Genomic DNA, 16,362 nt, shown 5'->3' with positions numbered 1-16,362 from the left:
AGCCATCACTAGCACATTAGAGGCTGCTGCTGCCTATTGAAATCACTGGCCACATGAAGAAATGGAACACTGGTCACTTTAATAATGTTTACATATCTTGAACTACTCATCTCATATGTATATACTGTATTCTATTCTATAATATTCTACTGTATCTTAGTCCATGCTGCTCTGTCATTGCTTGTCCATATATGTATTCATAAATTCCATTCCTTACTAGTTTTGCGTGTATTGGGTATATGTTGTGAAATTATTAGATATTGCTTGTTAGATATTACTGCACTGTCGGAGCTAGAAGGACAAGCATTTCGCTACACCCACTATAACATCTGCTAAACACGTGTATGTGACAAATACAATTTGATTTGATTTGATCTCTTTCAACCATAAAGTTTTTAAATTCCTCATCAATCCATGGAGCCTTGTCAGTTTCTTAACAGGTGCATGTTTATCAATAATTGGAAGAAGCAATTTCACAAATTCATCAAGTGCAGCGTCTGGATGATCCTTATTATTCATATCCGTCCACACTATTTTAGGCCCAGCTTTTGGAACTTTGGCTTTCCTGGATATAGCAATATTGTGATCACTGCACGGATACAGCTTTAAAACAAAGTCCTACAGTATTAGTCATGTTTTCAATACATGTGAATGATCTTGTTCCTGTAGTGTTTGTAAACACCCTGGTAGGTTAATTAATAACATGAACCAGATTACAGGCACTGGTCACAGTGAGAAGCTTCCTCTTGAGAGGACAGCTTGATGAAAACCAGTCAATATTCAGGTCCCCAGGAAAGTAGACCTCTCTGTTTACATCACATACACTATCAAGCATTTCACACACATTATTTAAATACTGCCTGTTAGCACTTGGTGGCCTATAGCAACACCCCAAAATAATAGGCTTTAGATGATGCAGGTGAACCTGCAACCACAGCACTTTAATAACACTTGGTAGCTAGTTATGAGGTTGGGAGATTGGCTCTGACAGTGTATAGAGAAATAGATTTAACACCCAACCCATCCCTACCCCTCGAAAATTCCACAGGGTTGCATTCCTGGAGGAGAAAAAGTGCTGTAGAGACATAATGATGGGAGAGATAAAAACACATACACACCCACAGATCTGTAGAGCTGCAAAAAGGCCACCTTGCTAGACGCTTGGTAAAAGATGGCACCTTATTTCCTATATATAGCGCATCACTTGTGACCAGAGCCATTTGGGCCCTGGTCAAAAGTAGTGCACTAAATAGGCACTCAGAATCAGTTCTGGAGCTCCTTTAAGAGTGCAGACACAGGGAGAGTGAGGTACAAACTGGTTGGAACAATGGGGGACACACAAGGAACAACGGCCTTGAGAGAATTCTGAAAAGGAAAGCATTTTCTTTACAGTTCTAGGTGATGTTAAGTGCACTACTCTCTGCTTATCAACTTGGTTTTGTTCATGAGATGAACACTGGAATGTTATTACGGTTATGAAACAGGAATAAAGTATGTCTCTCAATCTCTCTATCAGCCCTATGTATCTCATTTACACACTCACTGTTCTTTGCTACTCCCTTTGTCCTTTTCTCTCTTTTTCACTTTCTCTGTCTCCCTGCAGATAGAGCTAACGCATGTCTCTGGAATGTGTAGCCATCTGTCTCAGTAAAGACACACACACACACACACACACACACACATATGCACACACTCACAGTCACACACACACACCGAGATGTGAGCACAGTCTCTTCCACTCCCCTCATGTTTAACTGCCGCTCCAACTAGCCGCAACAAAAAAAGGGATGATCCACTGACAACAGACAAACACAGATCATATTAGTCTCAACGTGGCCCCTCTCACTCCGCGCCGCCCGCTCGCCCCTCCTCCTCACTCTCCGTCTATTTTTAAAAGTGTTTAATGAGCGATGTGATCGTTGTGACAGTACAGGATACCATGGCGACGGGGTCAAGGTGAGCCCAGACTACAGTGACTCAGATGGCTCTAATGAGGCGAGAGACACGGGCAACACTGACCACAACCACTGCTGTGACTGTGAACCTAGGACTATTGTGACCATGAAACTAGGGCCATAAGGACTACTGTGACCATGAAACTAGGGCCATAAGGACTACTGTGACCATGAAACTAGGGCCATAAGGATTACTGTGACCATGAAACTAGGACCATAAGGACTACTGTGACCATGAAACTAGGGCCATAAGGACTACTGTGACCATGAAACTAGGACCATAAGGACTACTGTGACCATGAAACTAGGGCCATAAGGACTACTGTGACCATGAAACTAGGACCACAAGGACTACTGTGACCTTAAAACTAGGTCCACAACCACTACTGTGACAATGAAACTAGGTCCACAGCCACTACTGTGACAATGAAACTAGGTCCACAACCACTACTGTTACCATGAAACTACAGTAAGACCCCAAAGACTATTGTGACTAGACATTAGGACCACAAAGAGTACTGTAACCACACAAAATTACAATTTAAAACTTATAGGAGGCACTATGACCACAAGAGGGCCACACATGCAACCCACCACCATAAACATTTAGATCGCCTCGACCACATTAAAACTTTTCCTGCAGTCAATGACAGAAAGTGCCCTCTAGTGGCTTCATGGGTGGAAGGTTATTAATATTTTTCATAATTTCATAATTATTCAACATTATTTCAAAACTACCACTGAAAATATGGTGTTTCAATGTCACATGGGCCCTCAGCCAGCCAAATCACCAGTTGAGATCTTTATCAGCCTTTCTCCCCTCCAACACATGCAAATAGTTCAGGTAGCCATGATTAGCTGTTCAGGAGTCTTATGGCTTGGGGGTAGAAGCTGTTAAGAAGCCTTTTGGACCTAGAATTGGAGCTCCAGTACCGCTTGCCGTGCGGTAGCAGAGAGAACAGTCTATAACTAGGGTGGCCGGAGTCTTATTTTAATTGTTTTAATTTTAAATTTTTGTTATATTTTTGTTTTATTATTAATTGTTTAGTTTTTTTCGTTTTACTTATTTTTTTATTTTTTTTGTTTTTGTTTTTGTTTTTTATGGGGGAATGGATCAGCTCAATATTGCAGATAGATTGTATCTTCTATTAATGTAATTGTTTGCATCACTTCCAATCCCCCATGTTTTTTTTATATATATATATATACTCCCCTTTATTACTTTTCTACCCCACCATCCTTTCCCAACTTGGAGTAAATTAGTGAACAACAATGCCCAGGCCTCTACTTCCGGTATATACTTACTATCTACACATTATGGACAGAGTTAATTTTATAATAATTCTATTATATATATATATAAAATAAAAAAAAATAAAAAAATATATATATATATATATATATATATATATTTTTTTTGCTCCTGAACTTCTTCTCCTCTCAACCTCTCCAATCATTTTCATGATGTCCATCCGGTTTTCCATATCTTTCTAACTGTGCTCTTTCCCAAAAGCTCCCAACATACAACCTATATACTTATTGTGGACACAGTATGCTTACATTATTAGCTATCTTTGTTATTATTTGTTGTTATTTGTTATTAGTCCCATCCTTCAACTCTATTCAATACCTCCCATCTATCTCTTAACACCATCCATATAGGATTTCTATTTGCCATATATATTTCAACTGTACTGTGATGTTTTACAAAAGTTCTGAACCTTTCTATTCTCATTGCTTCTACAGATTGTGAATTAAAAATAAATTGTTTTTGCAATAAGTATTATTATATTATTGATTGATTGACTATGACTTTTCAGATCACCCAGTAATGCTATCTGCAAGGTTAGCTCCAGGTAAATATTGCAATCCTTTAGCCATTCCTGGACCTGTGTCCAAAAACGAGCTACAAATGGACAGAACCAAAACAAATGATCTAATGATTCTGTCTCTTCACAGCAAAATCTGCAGAGCTGGGAAGATTGTATCCCCCATATAAATAACATTCTATTGGTAGCAAGAATTGTATATAATAATTTAAATTGAAAGATTCTAATTTTTGAATCCGGTGTCGTTTTGCGTGTCAGTTCATAAACACTATGCCATGGGATCGGTACGTCAAAGATCTCTTCCCAACTATTTTGCAATCTATATGGGACGGCTGTCAATCCTTTGGTCCTTAAGTGAAACTGATATACTTTTTTATTTATCACAGTTTTCCTTAACCAATTATGTTCTTTAATGCAAGGCCGACAGACAAGTTCCTTACTTTCTCCCCCTTCCACTTTCCTCTTCCACTTTTGCGGTAAGGCTGCAATTATTTGGTTGTAATTTTGGGTAGAGCAGACATTTCCATATGTTTTTGTTAGCTGCATGTGCGACATAACTCCACCAGTCCTACCGATGATATCATTTACGAAGATTATACCTTTTTTTAAACATTCTGTCAAAAAAGAAAGGTTTTTTGTCAATTAGTATATTTAAATTTAACCACAATATTTGTTGCATTATTTGTTCTGTCGTTTCTGGAGGATTAAATTGAAATTGCAACCAACTTTCTATGGCTTGTTTTAGAAATAGTGATATTTGGGAGATTATTTCCTTTTCAAATAACTGAAAGTGAGAGGTTGTAATCTGAATAAAGGGAAAAAGGCCTTTCTTGAACATTGGGTGAGACAATCTTACTAATTTGCTTGAGAACCAGTTCGGATTTAAGTATAACTTTTGTATGACTGAAGCTTTTAGTGATAGGTCTAATGCTTTAATATTTAATCATTTCTGTCCTCCGAATTCATATTCATTATATAAATATGCCCTTTTAATTTTGTCTGGCTTGCCGTTCCAAATAAAATTTAATATTTTTTTCTCATATAATTTAAAAAACTGTTCGCTAGGCGTAGGCAAGACCATAAGCAAATAGGTAAACTGGGATAATACTAAAGAGTTAATCAGGGTGATTTTTCCACAAATTGACAGGTATTTTCCTTTCCATGGTAGTAAGATCTTGTCTATTTTTGCTAAATTTCTATTAAAATGTATTGAAGTGAGATCATTTATTTCCTTTGGGATATGTATTACGAGTATATCCACATCATCATCAGACCATTTTATTGGTAAACTACATGGTAATGTAAAAATTGTATTTTTTAGTGATCCAATACGTAATATAGTACATTTGTCATAATTTGGTTGTAATCCAGAGAGGTTAGAACATTTATCTAGATCCTCTATGAGGCTGTGGAGGGATTCTAGTTGTGGATTTAAAAGAAAACATGAATCATCAGCGTACAATAACACCTTTGTTTTTAAGCCCTGTATTTCTAATCCTCTGATATTATTATTGGATCTGATTTTAATAGCTAACATCTCGATGGCCACAATAAATAGATATGCCGATAGTGGACAACCTTGTTTCACTCCTCTTGACAGTTTAAAACTTTCGGAGAAATAGCCATTATTTACTATTTTACACCTAGGGTTACTATACATGATTTTGACCCATTTTATAAGAGATTCTCCAAAATTGAAATGCTCCAGGCATTTATATATAAACCCCAGTCGAACTTTATCAAATGCCTTTTCGAAGTCTGCTATGAATAGCAGGCCTGGTTTCCCCTATTTTCCATAGTGTTCCATTGTTTCCAATACTTGCCTTATATTATCTCCAATGTATCTTCCATGTAAAAAAACCTGTCTGATTAGAATTAATAATATCCGACAATACCTTTTTAATTCTATGCGCTATACATTTTGCTAGGATTTTTGCATCACAACACTGAAGTGTAAGGGGCCTCCAATTTTGTAAATGGACTGGATCTTTATATTTTCCACTTGTATCCTGTTTCAGTAATAATGAGATCAGACCTTCTTCTTGAGTGTCAGATAATATACCATTTACATAGGAGTGGTTAAAACATGCTAATAACGGTCCTCTTAGTATATCAAAAAAGGTTTGGTATACCTCGACTGGTATGCCATCCAACCCTGGAGCTTAAAGTCTTTAATTGCATCCAGAAGTTCCTCCTCTGTAATTTCACCTTCACATTAGTCTTTCTGTGTGGCTGTTAATTTGACATTATCAATAGAAAAAAAATCTCTACAATTAGCTTCAGTTAGAGGAGATGGAGGCGACTGAAAAGAAAATATATGCTTAAAGTACTTTGTTTCTTCCTTCAAAATATCATTTGGTGAATTATGGGTGACTCCGTCAATTGTAACCAGTTTCATTAAGTTCTTTTTGGTAGCATTCCTATGTTGAAGATTAAAAAATAATTTTGTGAATTTTTCCCCATATTCCATCCAGTTTGCTTTATTTTTTATAATATATTACACTTGATCTTTCTTGAATAAGTTTCTCCATTTCTTTTTGTTTTTCCTCTAATTAATTCTGAGCCTCTATGTTACAGTTTTTATTGCCATCCATCTGTTCTGTTAGACTTTCTATTTCCTTTCTTAGTATAAACTCTTTTGACCTAAATCGCTTTTGTTTTCGAGATGAGTACTGAATTGCATGGCCTCTAATGGCACATTTAAAGGTGTCCCATACAATAAGGGGATTCGCTGTACCTATGTTATGTTGGAAAAAGTCAGTTATAAATTCCTTTGTTCTAATTATAAATAAATGATCATCCAATAGGCTTTGATAAAATTTCCAATATCCTCGCCCACGTGGAAATTCAGTAAGAGTAATGTATATGCCTATTATATGATGGTCCGACCGCATTCTGTCCCCTATCAACACTTTTTTTTACTTTTGGTGCCAACGAGAATGAGATAAGAAAGAAGTCAAGACGACTAGCTTGATTCAGTCTCCGCCATGTATATCTCACTAGATCAGTATATTTAAGCCTCCATATATCTACTAGTTCTAATGTATCCATGACATTCACAATTTCCTTAAGAGCATGTGGGTGATTGTTTGTGGTGTGATTTCCTTTACGGTGGCTGGAGTCTTTGATCATTTTTAGGGTCTTCCTCTGACACCGCCTGGTATAGAGGTCCTGGATGGCAGGAAGCTTGGCCCCAGTGATGTACTGGGCCATACGCACTACCCTCTGTAGTGCCTTGCGGTTGGAGGCCGAGCAGTTGCCATACCAGGCGGTGATGCAACCATTCAGGATGCTCTCGATGGTGCAGCAGTATAACTTTTTGAGGATCTGAGGACCCATGCCAAATCTTTTCAGTCTCCTGAGGGGAAATAGGCTTTGTCGTGCCCTCTTCACGACTGTCTTGGTGTGTTTGGACAATGATAGTTTGTTGGTGATGTAGACACCAAGGAACTTGAAGCTCTCAACCTGTTCCACTACATCCCCTTCGATGAAAATGGGGGCGTGCTCATCTCTCTTTTTTTCCCCTGTAGTCCACAATCACCTCCTTTGTCTTGATCACGTTGAGGGAGAGGTTGTTATCCTGGCACCACACGGCCAGGTCTCTGACCTCCTCCCTATAGGCTGTCTCATCATTGTCGGTGATCAGGCCTACCACTGTTGTGTCGTCGGCAAACTTAATGATGGTGTTGGAGTCGTGCTTGGCCACGCAGTCATGGGTGAACAGGGAGTACAGGAGGGGACTGAGCACGCACCCGAGGGGCCCCTGTGTTGAGGATCAGTGTGGCAGATGTGTTGTTGCCTACCCTTACCACCTGGGGGCGGGCTGTCAGGAAGTCCAGGATCCAGTTGCAGAGGGAGGTGTTTAGTCCCAGGGTCCTTAGCTTAGTGATGAGCTTTGAGGGCACTATGGTGTTGAACGCTGAGATGTAGTCAATGAATAGCATTCTCACGTAGGTGTTCCTCTTGTCCAGGTGGGAAAGGGCAGTGTGGAGTGCAATAGAGATTATATAATCTGTGGATCTGTTGGGGCGGTATGCAAATTGGAGTGGATCTAGTGTTTCTGGGATAATGGTGTTGATGTGAGCCATGATCAGCCTTTCAAAGCACTTCATGGCTACAGACTACAGAGACCACTGCACATTTTTCTTAAATCACCATCTCTACATGTATGACAGCCTTTCCATTCCAGTGTCTGTTGAATTCCAACACAGGCACACCTCATTTTACTGAATTAGGTACTGATTAGGTGATCACCTGAACCAAATCTTATTTAATGAGGAAAAGTATAAAAACCACTGCTGTGGTCATCACTATCCTCTTGCAATAGGACCAGCTGGATGGTAAAAACAGTGCTAATAGTACCTAAAAAGTAATATTAATCAAAAATGACTCTCTACTGACCGGGATGACTGCCAACTCATTCGAATGTCACTCAACAACTGTAGGATGACATCAAGTGACCTACAAAAAGAATGGCAAACGCCAGCTGGGGTGAAGTGCACGGCGAGGACGGTTCTAAACAGGCTCCTAGGGGCAGAGCTGAAGTCGTGCAAAGCTAGAAAAAAGCCCTTCCTCAATGAGAAGCAAAGAAGAGCCAGGCTGAGGTTTGCAAAAGACCATAAGTTGTGGGTGACCAAATGTGATTTTCTGGAGAAAAAAATTCTCAATTTGTCTGTCATAGTTGACGTGTACCTATGATGAAAATGACAGGCCTCTCTCATCTTTTTAAGTGGGAGAACTTGCACAATTGGTGGCTGACTAAATACTTTTTTCCCCCACTGTATATGCATGAAAATAAAGATGTTACACACTAGGGGAGATTTTTGGACACTAGGGGACGCCTAGGCATTCTTATTGATAAATGTCTATAAAGATGGATTGGTATAAGATATCTGCTCCATTTTTGGGGAACATGTTGACAAGATGTTGGGAATCACTGGAGGGGAATACTGACCAACTGTGCATCTCTGAACAGTCACCTCAGTGTACAGCTCAATAAACACACTAGGCGTTTGTTATATTTCAGTCTTCTGTGATGTATATAAAGTGTAATATTGGGATGCAAACTTAAAATGGAATACATTTAAAGTCTATATCTGACATGGTACAGGTGTCTTGTTTTTTGTAAGCCTATTAACCATGTGTGTGAGATGTACACCTCTGTTTCAAAGTAGATTTGTTCAAGACTACCAAGAAACACTCTGTGTTACCATGATTTAGCACTACCAAGGAACGCTCTGTGTGACCCTGATTTAGCCCACTGCAGTAAAAGGTTAACCCAATTACATTACAGCTATGCTACCAATATAGCTACAGAATGCCATTTACTTCCAACTCAGTGGCCTTGTTAGATTGTCTGCCCTGAGATTGGAAGGTTGTGGGTTTGATTCCCCGGTCGAGTCCTATCTAAAACTCTACAAATGGGACCTGATGTCTCTCTGCTTGGCACTCAGCATTAAGGAGATGGATTGGGGGTAAGATCCTGTGATAGACTAGGATCCTGTCCAGAGGGAGTACATCAAGCTGCCTCACGCTACAGAAATAGGAGATAGGCTCCTGCACTATTCAGGCTCATTCTGACAAGGCTACTTACTTAATGCCATTTACCAGAGGCTTTTATCCAACGCTAGATCACACTACATTGAGACAAAGTTCCCATCAGTTGAAGGGAGATAAAGCCTTCTATACAGAGTGAGAGAGGCTTTTGTTCAGTAGTCTCTCCATGTGGTTGGGGTGACTGCTGTGCCAAGGAGGATTATGGGGGACATAAAGAAAAACAATGCACAGCAGAGGTGATTAGAGATTGTTCTAATTAGCCAGCAGTCATTAGGTTGCTTAGAAAGAGAGAGAGAGAGAGAAATAAAATCAACAAGCATGAAATGAAAATTGCCACATTATTAACACTAGGAACCACCCCCGCTCACTAGCATCTAACGGCAGCATCTAGCTAGCCTGACAGGGACTACGTCCCAAATGGCACCCTATTCCCTATATATTGCACTACTTTTAATCAAGGCACATTGCTGCTCTGATCCCTGACTGATGCTCTGATCCCAGTAGCAGTCAGCAAGAAACAGAAAGAGAAATATACAGAGAGAAACAGAAGCTAGGTTTCCATCCAATCAGCGACAGATTTTCACGCGAATATTCAAAAATCCACATAAAGAAAATATGCGCATTTTCCACCAAACCGTCTTGTTGCGGATAAAAATCAGTGCGTGATGACGTAGTGCACACAAAAAGTACTTTTCGCTTAAGTTTTCATGTACTGAATAAAAATCGAAAGTTCAATGTGTTTCCATAGCCAACAACAGCTCGCAATCTACATGATGAGATTGTTATGTATAAGAGCAAGAATATTTTTTTTTTGTCAAACAGCAGTCAAGCATCGATCATCATGTCACCAGAATAAGACCCTCGATATTTTATTGGAAAAGAGCATCAAGCGCATAGCGTGCTCTTTCACCACCCTGTGAAGTTCATCATAACTTATTTCATCTGTAGCCTAATAAGCTGCATGGTTTCGCGAGTCGTAGTGGGAGGACCACACAACATATCATCGCGTGCCTCCAAGTTTACTTCGATATGATGGTTATTATATCAATATTTGCACATAAAGGCGTTTACACCGCCATTTCTCGCATAATTAAATGTACAAACACAAAAATATCCCACCATGTCGAACGAACAAATTATAACAAATTCCATCACAGCTGTCGTGAATCTTTTTCTATACGGTATGACATCACTAGCATTAAAACAGTGGATAGAAAGGTGGTTAGAGCGAGAGAGAACAAGACAGATAGACTGAACGATAGAGAGAGCAAATGAGAGAGTTATAGAGTGTGATTCTGTAATTTTCAATCCATTTACCCTCCATGGGTAGTTGAACAGTTCAATATGTATTCCTCAGCAATATAGCCCCACAATGGTCCATGATAGCCCATGCTTGTGTCCTTAATGGCACCCTACTCCCTACATAGTGCACTACACTATGGGCCATTTGGGATGCAGCCCATTTCTGTTCTGTTCATCCTCTCTCTGTGTGTGGCTTCTAGACTAAGATGACACTGGGAAGTTGCCTCCTAGTCAGCCTACGCTCTCTCTCTGAGATGGATGACAACATTATCAAAATTAGCATAAGCTCATATCATTCTTTATTTGTAGTATCTTCCCATGATTAAAACATCAAGATAGTGTGCTCGCACTACTGCCCTCTCCTCTGGGAGTGCACATGATGTCTCCTTTAGTCAGGACTTGTGCCCCCAGCCTGGCTGTCTGCAGTTCAGTAATTAAAGTGCAGATTAGCACTCACCACACCATTAATGAGTATCCCAGCATTCCCTTGGGGCTGTGGAGAGGATAGATAGTCCATCAATCCACAATGTTAACGCTGGGTAACGGGAACACGCAATGTATAGAATGGAGAGAGGCTTGTGTTCTTATTTCATTATGCTACTGTATTGTTCCTTCCCCCGCATCTGTGCTAAGAACACACACACACACACTGGCATGTGCATGTGCATGGACATGTACGCACGCACGTATGCACACACACACACACACACACACACACACACAGATACATACAGTCTCCTCACAGTGCCTTTAGCGTGATGTGCAAATATTACTGGAAGTGACTCAGAGGCCCAGGCTGAATGTGTGAGCATGACATAAGCAAAGTGTCAAAACCATCCTGTTGCTGTTAAGATGCCCACTTTACAATTCTCATGTATTCACAAACACATCACTTCCAAGAAAATATCTCCAGGACGTCATCCAGGACCTGTGTGTGTGCTTGTCTGTGTATGCGCGTGTGTGTGTGTGGACGTGTTTAACTATTCTTGTGGGGACCAGAAGTCCCCACAAGAATAGTAAACAAACAAACATTTGACCAACTGGGGACATTTTGTTAGTCCCCACGAGGTCAAATGCTATTTCTAGGGGGTTTAGGGTTAGGGTTAAGGTTAGAATTAATGTTAGGTTTAGAATTACGTTAAGGGTTAGGAGCTAGGGTTAGTTTTAGGGTTAGGAGCTAGGGTTAGGTTTAGGGTTAAGGTTAGGTTAGGTTTTTGGGTTAAGGTTAGGGTTAAGGTTTGGGTTAGGGTAAGGGAAAGAATACGGTTTAGTGTTAGGGGTTAGGGAAAATAGGATTTTGAATGGGACTGAATTGTGTCCCCCCACAAGGTTAGCTGTACAATACTCTCTGTGTGTGTGTGTGTGTGTGTGTACACATGCACCAGTTCAATCCACTTAACCAGAGTAGAGGAAGACGGGCCAACAGGATTGATCTGATAGGAGGAAGGCAAACAGTATGTTTCCGAGTTCCATGAGGCCTTGTGAAAACTGCCTGTCCTACTTAGAGGGAACACTCCTCACCCTGTGTGAAGGCAGCCTTGCCAGGAACACAGCAGGGGGCATAAGAGAGAGAGAAATAGAGAGGGGAGAAAAAGAGAGAGAAATAGAGAGAGAGAGAGAGAGAGAGAGAGAGAGAGAGAGAGAGAGAGAGAGAGAGAGAGAGAGAGAGAGAGAGAGAGAGAGAGAGAGGAGAGAAAGGGGAGAGAGATAGAGGAAGAGGGAGAGGTAGAGATGGAAATAGAGACAGAGGGAGAGAGAGAAGAGAGAGAAATAAAGGGGAGAGAGACAGAAAGGTATAGAGAGTGACAGGTGCACTAAAAGCCCAGCGAGTCTGTTCCCAGCAGCAGCATGGATCCACACTGGAGAAGAGCTGCTTAGCATAACGAGACAGCAGGCAACAGGAGAGGTTTTATAAAGAGGAGGAAAAAGAGGAGGATGGAGAGAAGAGGGAGGTCGAGGTGTTGGAGGTGGAAGTTGTAGGGGTTGAAAATGCTGCCATCCTGCCACGTTGCTGGCAGCCCAGCCTGCCTAAAGACAAGGTGGCAGGATTTGGGGGGAAAAGGAAGAAGCCAGAATCCACACTAGACTCCAGAACCCAGCAGGGGGTAATCTAAACTGCTGTCTACTACTCCTGGTTCTCCAATACCAGCTGCTCTTCATTCAAACTGTCTGCTAGTCCTGGTTCTCCAATACCAGCTGCTCTTCATTCAAACTGTCTGCTAGTCCTGGTTCTCCAATACCAGCTGCTCTTTATTCAAACTGTCTGCTAGTCCTGGTTCTCCAATACCAGCTGCTCTTCATTCAAACTGTCTGCTAGTCCTGGTTCTCCAATACCAGCTGCTCTTTATTCAAACTGTCTGCTAGTCCTGGTTCTCCAATACCACCTGCTCATTATTCAAACTGTCTGCTAGTCCTGGTTCTCCAATACCAGTTGTTCTTCATTCAAACTGTTTGCTAACCGAACGCACCATTGGGTGCACACTGCCTGCCCTACAGGACACCTACAACACCAGGTGTCGCAGGAAGGCCAAGAAGATCATCAGGGACCCCAGCCACCCAAGCCATGCCCTGTTCTCCCCACTTCAATCACTCAGACGTGGGCAGTACAGGAGCATCATGACATAAACTGTAAGACTGGCCAATAGTTTGTACCCCCAGACCATCACGCTGCTAAATAGTCACCACTAGTCAGCTACCTGCTCCCCCTCTCCTCCTCCTGCCCCCTCAGACTTCCTACCACCCCCATGGACATCCTCCCCAACCCAATGGACATTTATCATGCTGAATAGCTACCACTAGTCAGCTATCTGCTCCCCCTGTCCCCCTTCCTACTCCCCCGGTATTCCTACCCCCCTCCCTCCTCCATTGCTGCTCCTCCTATGCCCCCCCTCAATATACATAATTAATTTTTAGAAATGTATTTTTTTATTTTTTTATTTCACTTTGTCCTGCATTGTTGGAGGTCGTAATTTCACTGTACCCTATTAAACTCTATAATCTAAAAAAACACACACACACACAGTAGGTAATGGAAACACAACACACGGTACCAAGTTTTAGGCCTCGCTTGCTTGTCTTCATTTTGATAGATAGCCTTTTATAGGCAGATTTTGATAGATCACCTCTCAAGGTTGGATAAGTACAGTGGGGAGAACAAGTATTTGATACACTGCCGATTTTGCAGGTTTTCCTACTTACAAAGCATGTAGAGGTCTGTAATTTTTATCATAGGTACACTTCAACTGTGAGAGACGGAATCTAAAACAAAAATCCAGAAAATCACATTGTATGATTTTTAAGTAATTAATTTGCATTTTATTGCATGACATAAGTAGTTTGATACATCAGAAAAGCAGAACTTAATATTTGGTACAGAAACCTTTGTTTGCAATTACAGAGATCATACGTTTCCTGTAGGTCTTGACCAGGTTTGCACACACTGCAGCAGGGATTTTGGCCCACTCCTCCATACAGACCTTCTCCAGATCCTTCAGGTTTCGGGGCTGTCGCTGGGCAATACGGACTTTCAGCTCCCTCCAAAGATTTTCTATTGGGTTCAGGTCTGGAGACTGGCTAGGCCACTCCAGGACCTTGAGATGCTTCTACGGAGCCACTCCTTAGTTGCCCTGGCTGTGTGTTTCGGGTCGTTGTCATGCTGGAAGACCCAGCCACGACCCATCTTCAATGCTCTTACTGAGGGAAGGAGGTTGTTGGCCAAGATCTCGCGATCATGGCCCCATCCATCCTCCCCCTCAATACGGTGCAGTCGTCCTGTCCCCTTTGCAGAAAAGCATCCCCAAAGAATGATGTTTCCACCTCCATGCTTCACGGTTGGGATGGTGTTCTTGGGGTTGTACTCATCCTTCTTCTTCTTCCAAACACGGCGAGTGGAGTTTAGACCAAAAAGCTATATTTTTGTCTCATCAGACCACATGACCTTCTCCCATTCCTCCTCTGGATCATCCAGATGGTCATTGGCAAACTTCAGACGGGCCTGGACATGCGCTGGCTTGAGCAGGGGGACCTTGCGTGCGCTGCAGGATTTTTTATCCATGACGGCGTAGTGTGTTACTAATGGTTTTCTTTGAGACTGTGGTCCCAGCTCTCTTCAGGTCATTGACCAGGTCCTGCCGTGTAGTTCTGGGCTGATCCCTCACCTTCCTCATGATCATTGATGCCCCACGAGGTGAGATCTTGCATGGAGCCCCAGACCGAGGGTGATTGACCGTCATCTTGAACTTCTTCCATTTTCTAATAATTGGTAAGCCGGAATTCTTACTGGTTGGTAGGTGATCAAATACTTATGTCATGCAATAAAATGCAAATGAATTACTTAAAAATCATACAATATGATTTTCTGGATTTTTGTTTTAGATTGCGTCTCTCACAGTTGAAGTGTACCTATGATAAAAATTACAGACCTCTACATGCTTTGTAAGTAGTAAAACCTACAAAATCGGCAGTGTATCAAATACTTGTTCTCCCCACTGTATGTGTCTCTCAGTAAGGAGTTGATGGAGTTAAGATTATAGATAGATTAGATAGATAGATTAGATAGATTAGATAGATTAGATAGATAGATAGATAGATAGATAGATAGATAGATAGATAGATAGATAGATAGATAGATAGATAGATAGATAGATAGATAGATAGATGTGTTGAGTGTAGAGTTGAAATGGATCTGATAGAATACAGTTCCTGTATGCATACTTTCTGCCATCAATGTCAGTGCAGGGTGTGAGTTAAGCGTAGTGTTGATGGCTGTGCCAGCTGGAGGTTGTGTGTGTGTGTGTGTGTGTGTGTGTGTGTGTGTGTGTGTGTTTGACCCCCTGTGTGGTGGTGGTGTGAGAGGTCTTGACAGCCTGCTAATGTAAGTGTGTGTACATGTGTGAGTTATTTTAGTAACAAACAGTGGGGTAACAAAGCAGCTCAAGGCACTGGTAACATCTCCCCAACTGCAGGTTGCTGGGTGTGTGTGTTTGTGTATGTGTTTGTATGAGTTATCAGCAGGTGTGCTGCAGCATTTAGCACTGAGTGCATGTCAGTGTGTGTATGTGTGTCCCATATTCTAAGCTCACTTAATGTGCCAGGGTGTTTGTTTTACTGTATATGTTGTAATTGCAGTAACTCACTCTCTCCCTCTGAATTTTGGGAGAGTTGAGTGAATTTTGTAACCCTACATACGTGACATTGTGCTTGGAGAAAGCGTAAAAGATAGACAGATGGAGAGAGAGAGAGCAAAATAATGAAAGAAAGAGGTCTCACATTGTAGAGGATGTCCACCCATCCCTCCATGGTGATGCACTGGAAGACGGTGAGCACGGCAAACAGGATGTTGTCAAAGTTGGTGATGCCGTAGTTGGGGCCGATCCAGTACTCTGTACACTCTGTACCGTTAGGACACATCCTGGCTGGGGCCTCCGTACCACAGGGGAATGCTGCCGCTCGCTCACCTGGATGGGGGGAGAGGAGAAAGAAGGGAGAGAGAAGGTAGGGCGGGGTAGGGGGTTGGTGGGAGGGGGGAGGTAAGGACACGAGGGAGAGGGGGAGGGAGAGAGTGAGTTACTGCAATTACAACATATACAGTAAAACAAACACCCTGGCATATTAAGTGAGCTTAGAATATGGTACACACATACACACACTGACATGCACTCAGTGCTAAATGCCGCAGCACACCTGCTGATAACTCATACAAACATATACACACACACACA

General features: G+C 41.6%; 1 protein-coding gene across 1 annotated transcript in view; it reads right to left on the bottom strand.

The window, feature by feature from the left end:
* The window catches only part of LOC121582603 (voltage-dependent N-type calcium channel subunit alpha-1B-like), a 206,301-nt gene that overhangs the window by 120,352 nt on the left and 69,587 nt on the right, over window positions 1-16,362 (bottom strand). The window contains exon 5 of the mRNA XM_045213246.1: window positions 15,911-16,098. Coding sequence (XP_045069181.1) covers window positions 15,911-16,098 — 188 coding nt within the window. The remainder of the gene's footprint in view (window positions 1-15,910; window positions 16,099-16,362) is intronic.

This window comes from Coregonus clupeaformis, unplaced genomic scaffold (assembly GCF_020615455.1).
Source record: "Coregonus clupeaformis isolate EN_2021a unplaced genomic scaffold, ASM2061545v1 scaf0094, whole genome shotgun sequence".
Classification (NCBI taxonomy): Eukaryota; Metazoa; Chordata; class Actinopteri; order Salmoniformes; family Salmonidae; genus Coregonus; species Coregonus clupeaformis.
This window is presented reverse-complemented; position numbering and strand designations above follow the sequence as displayed.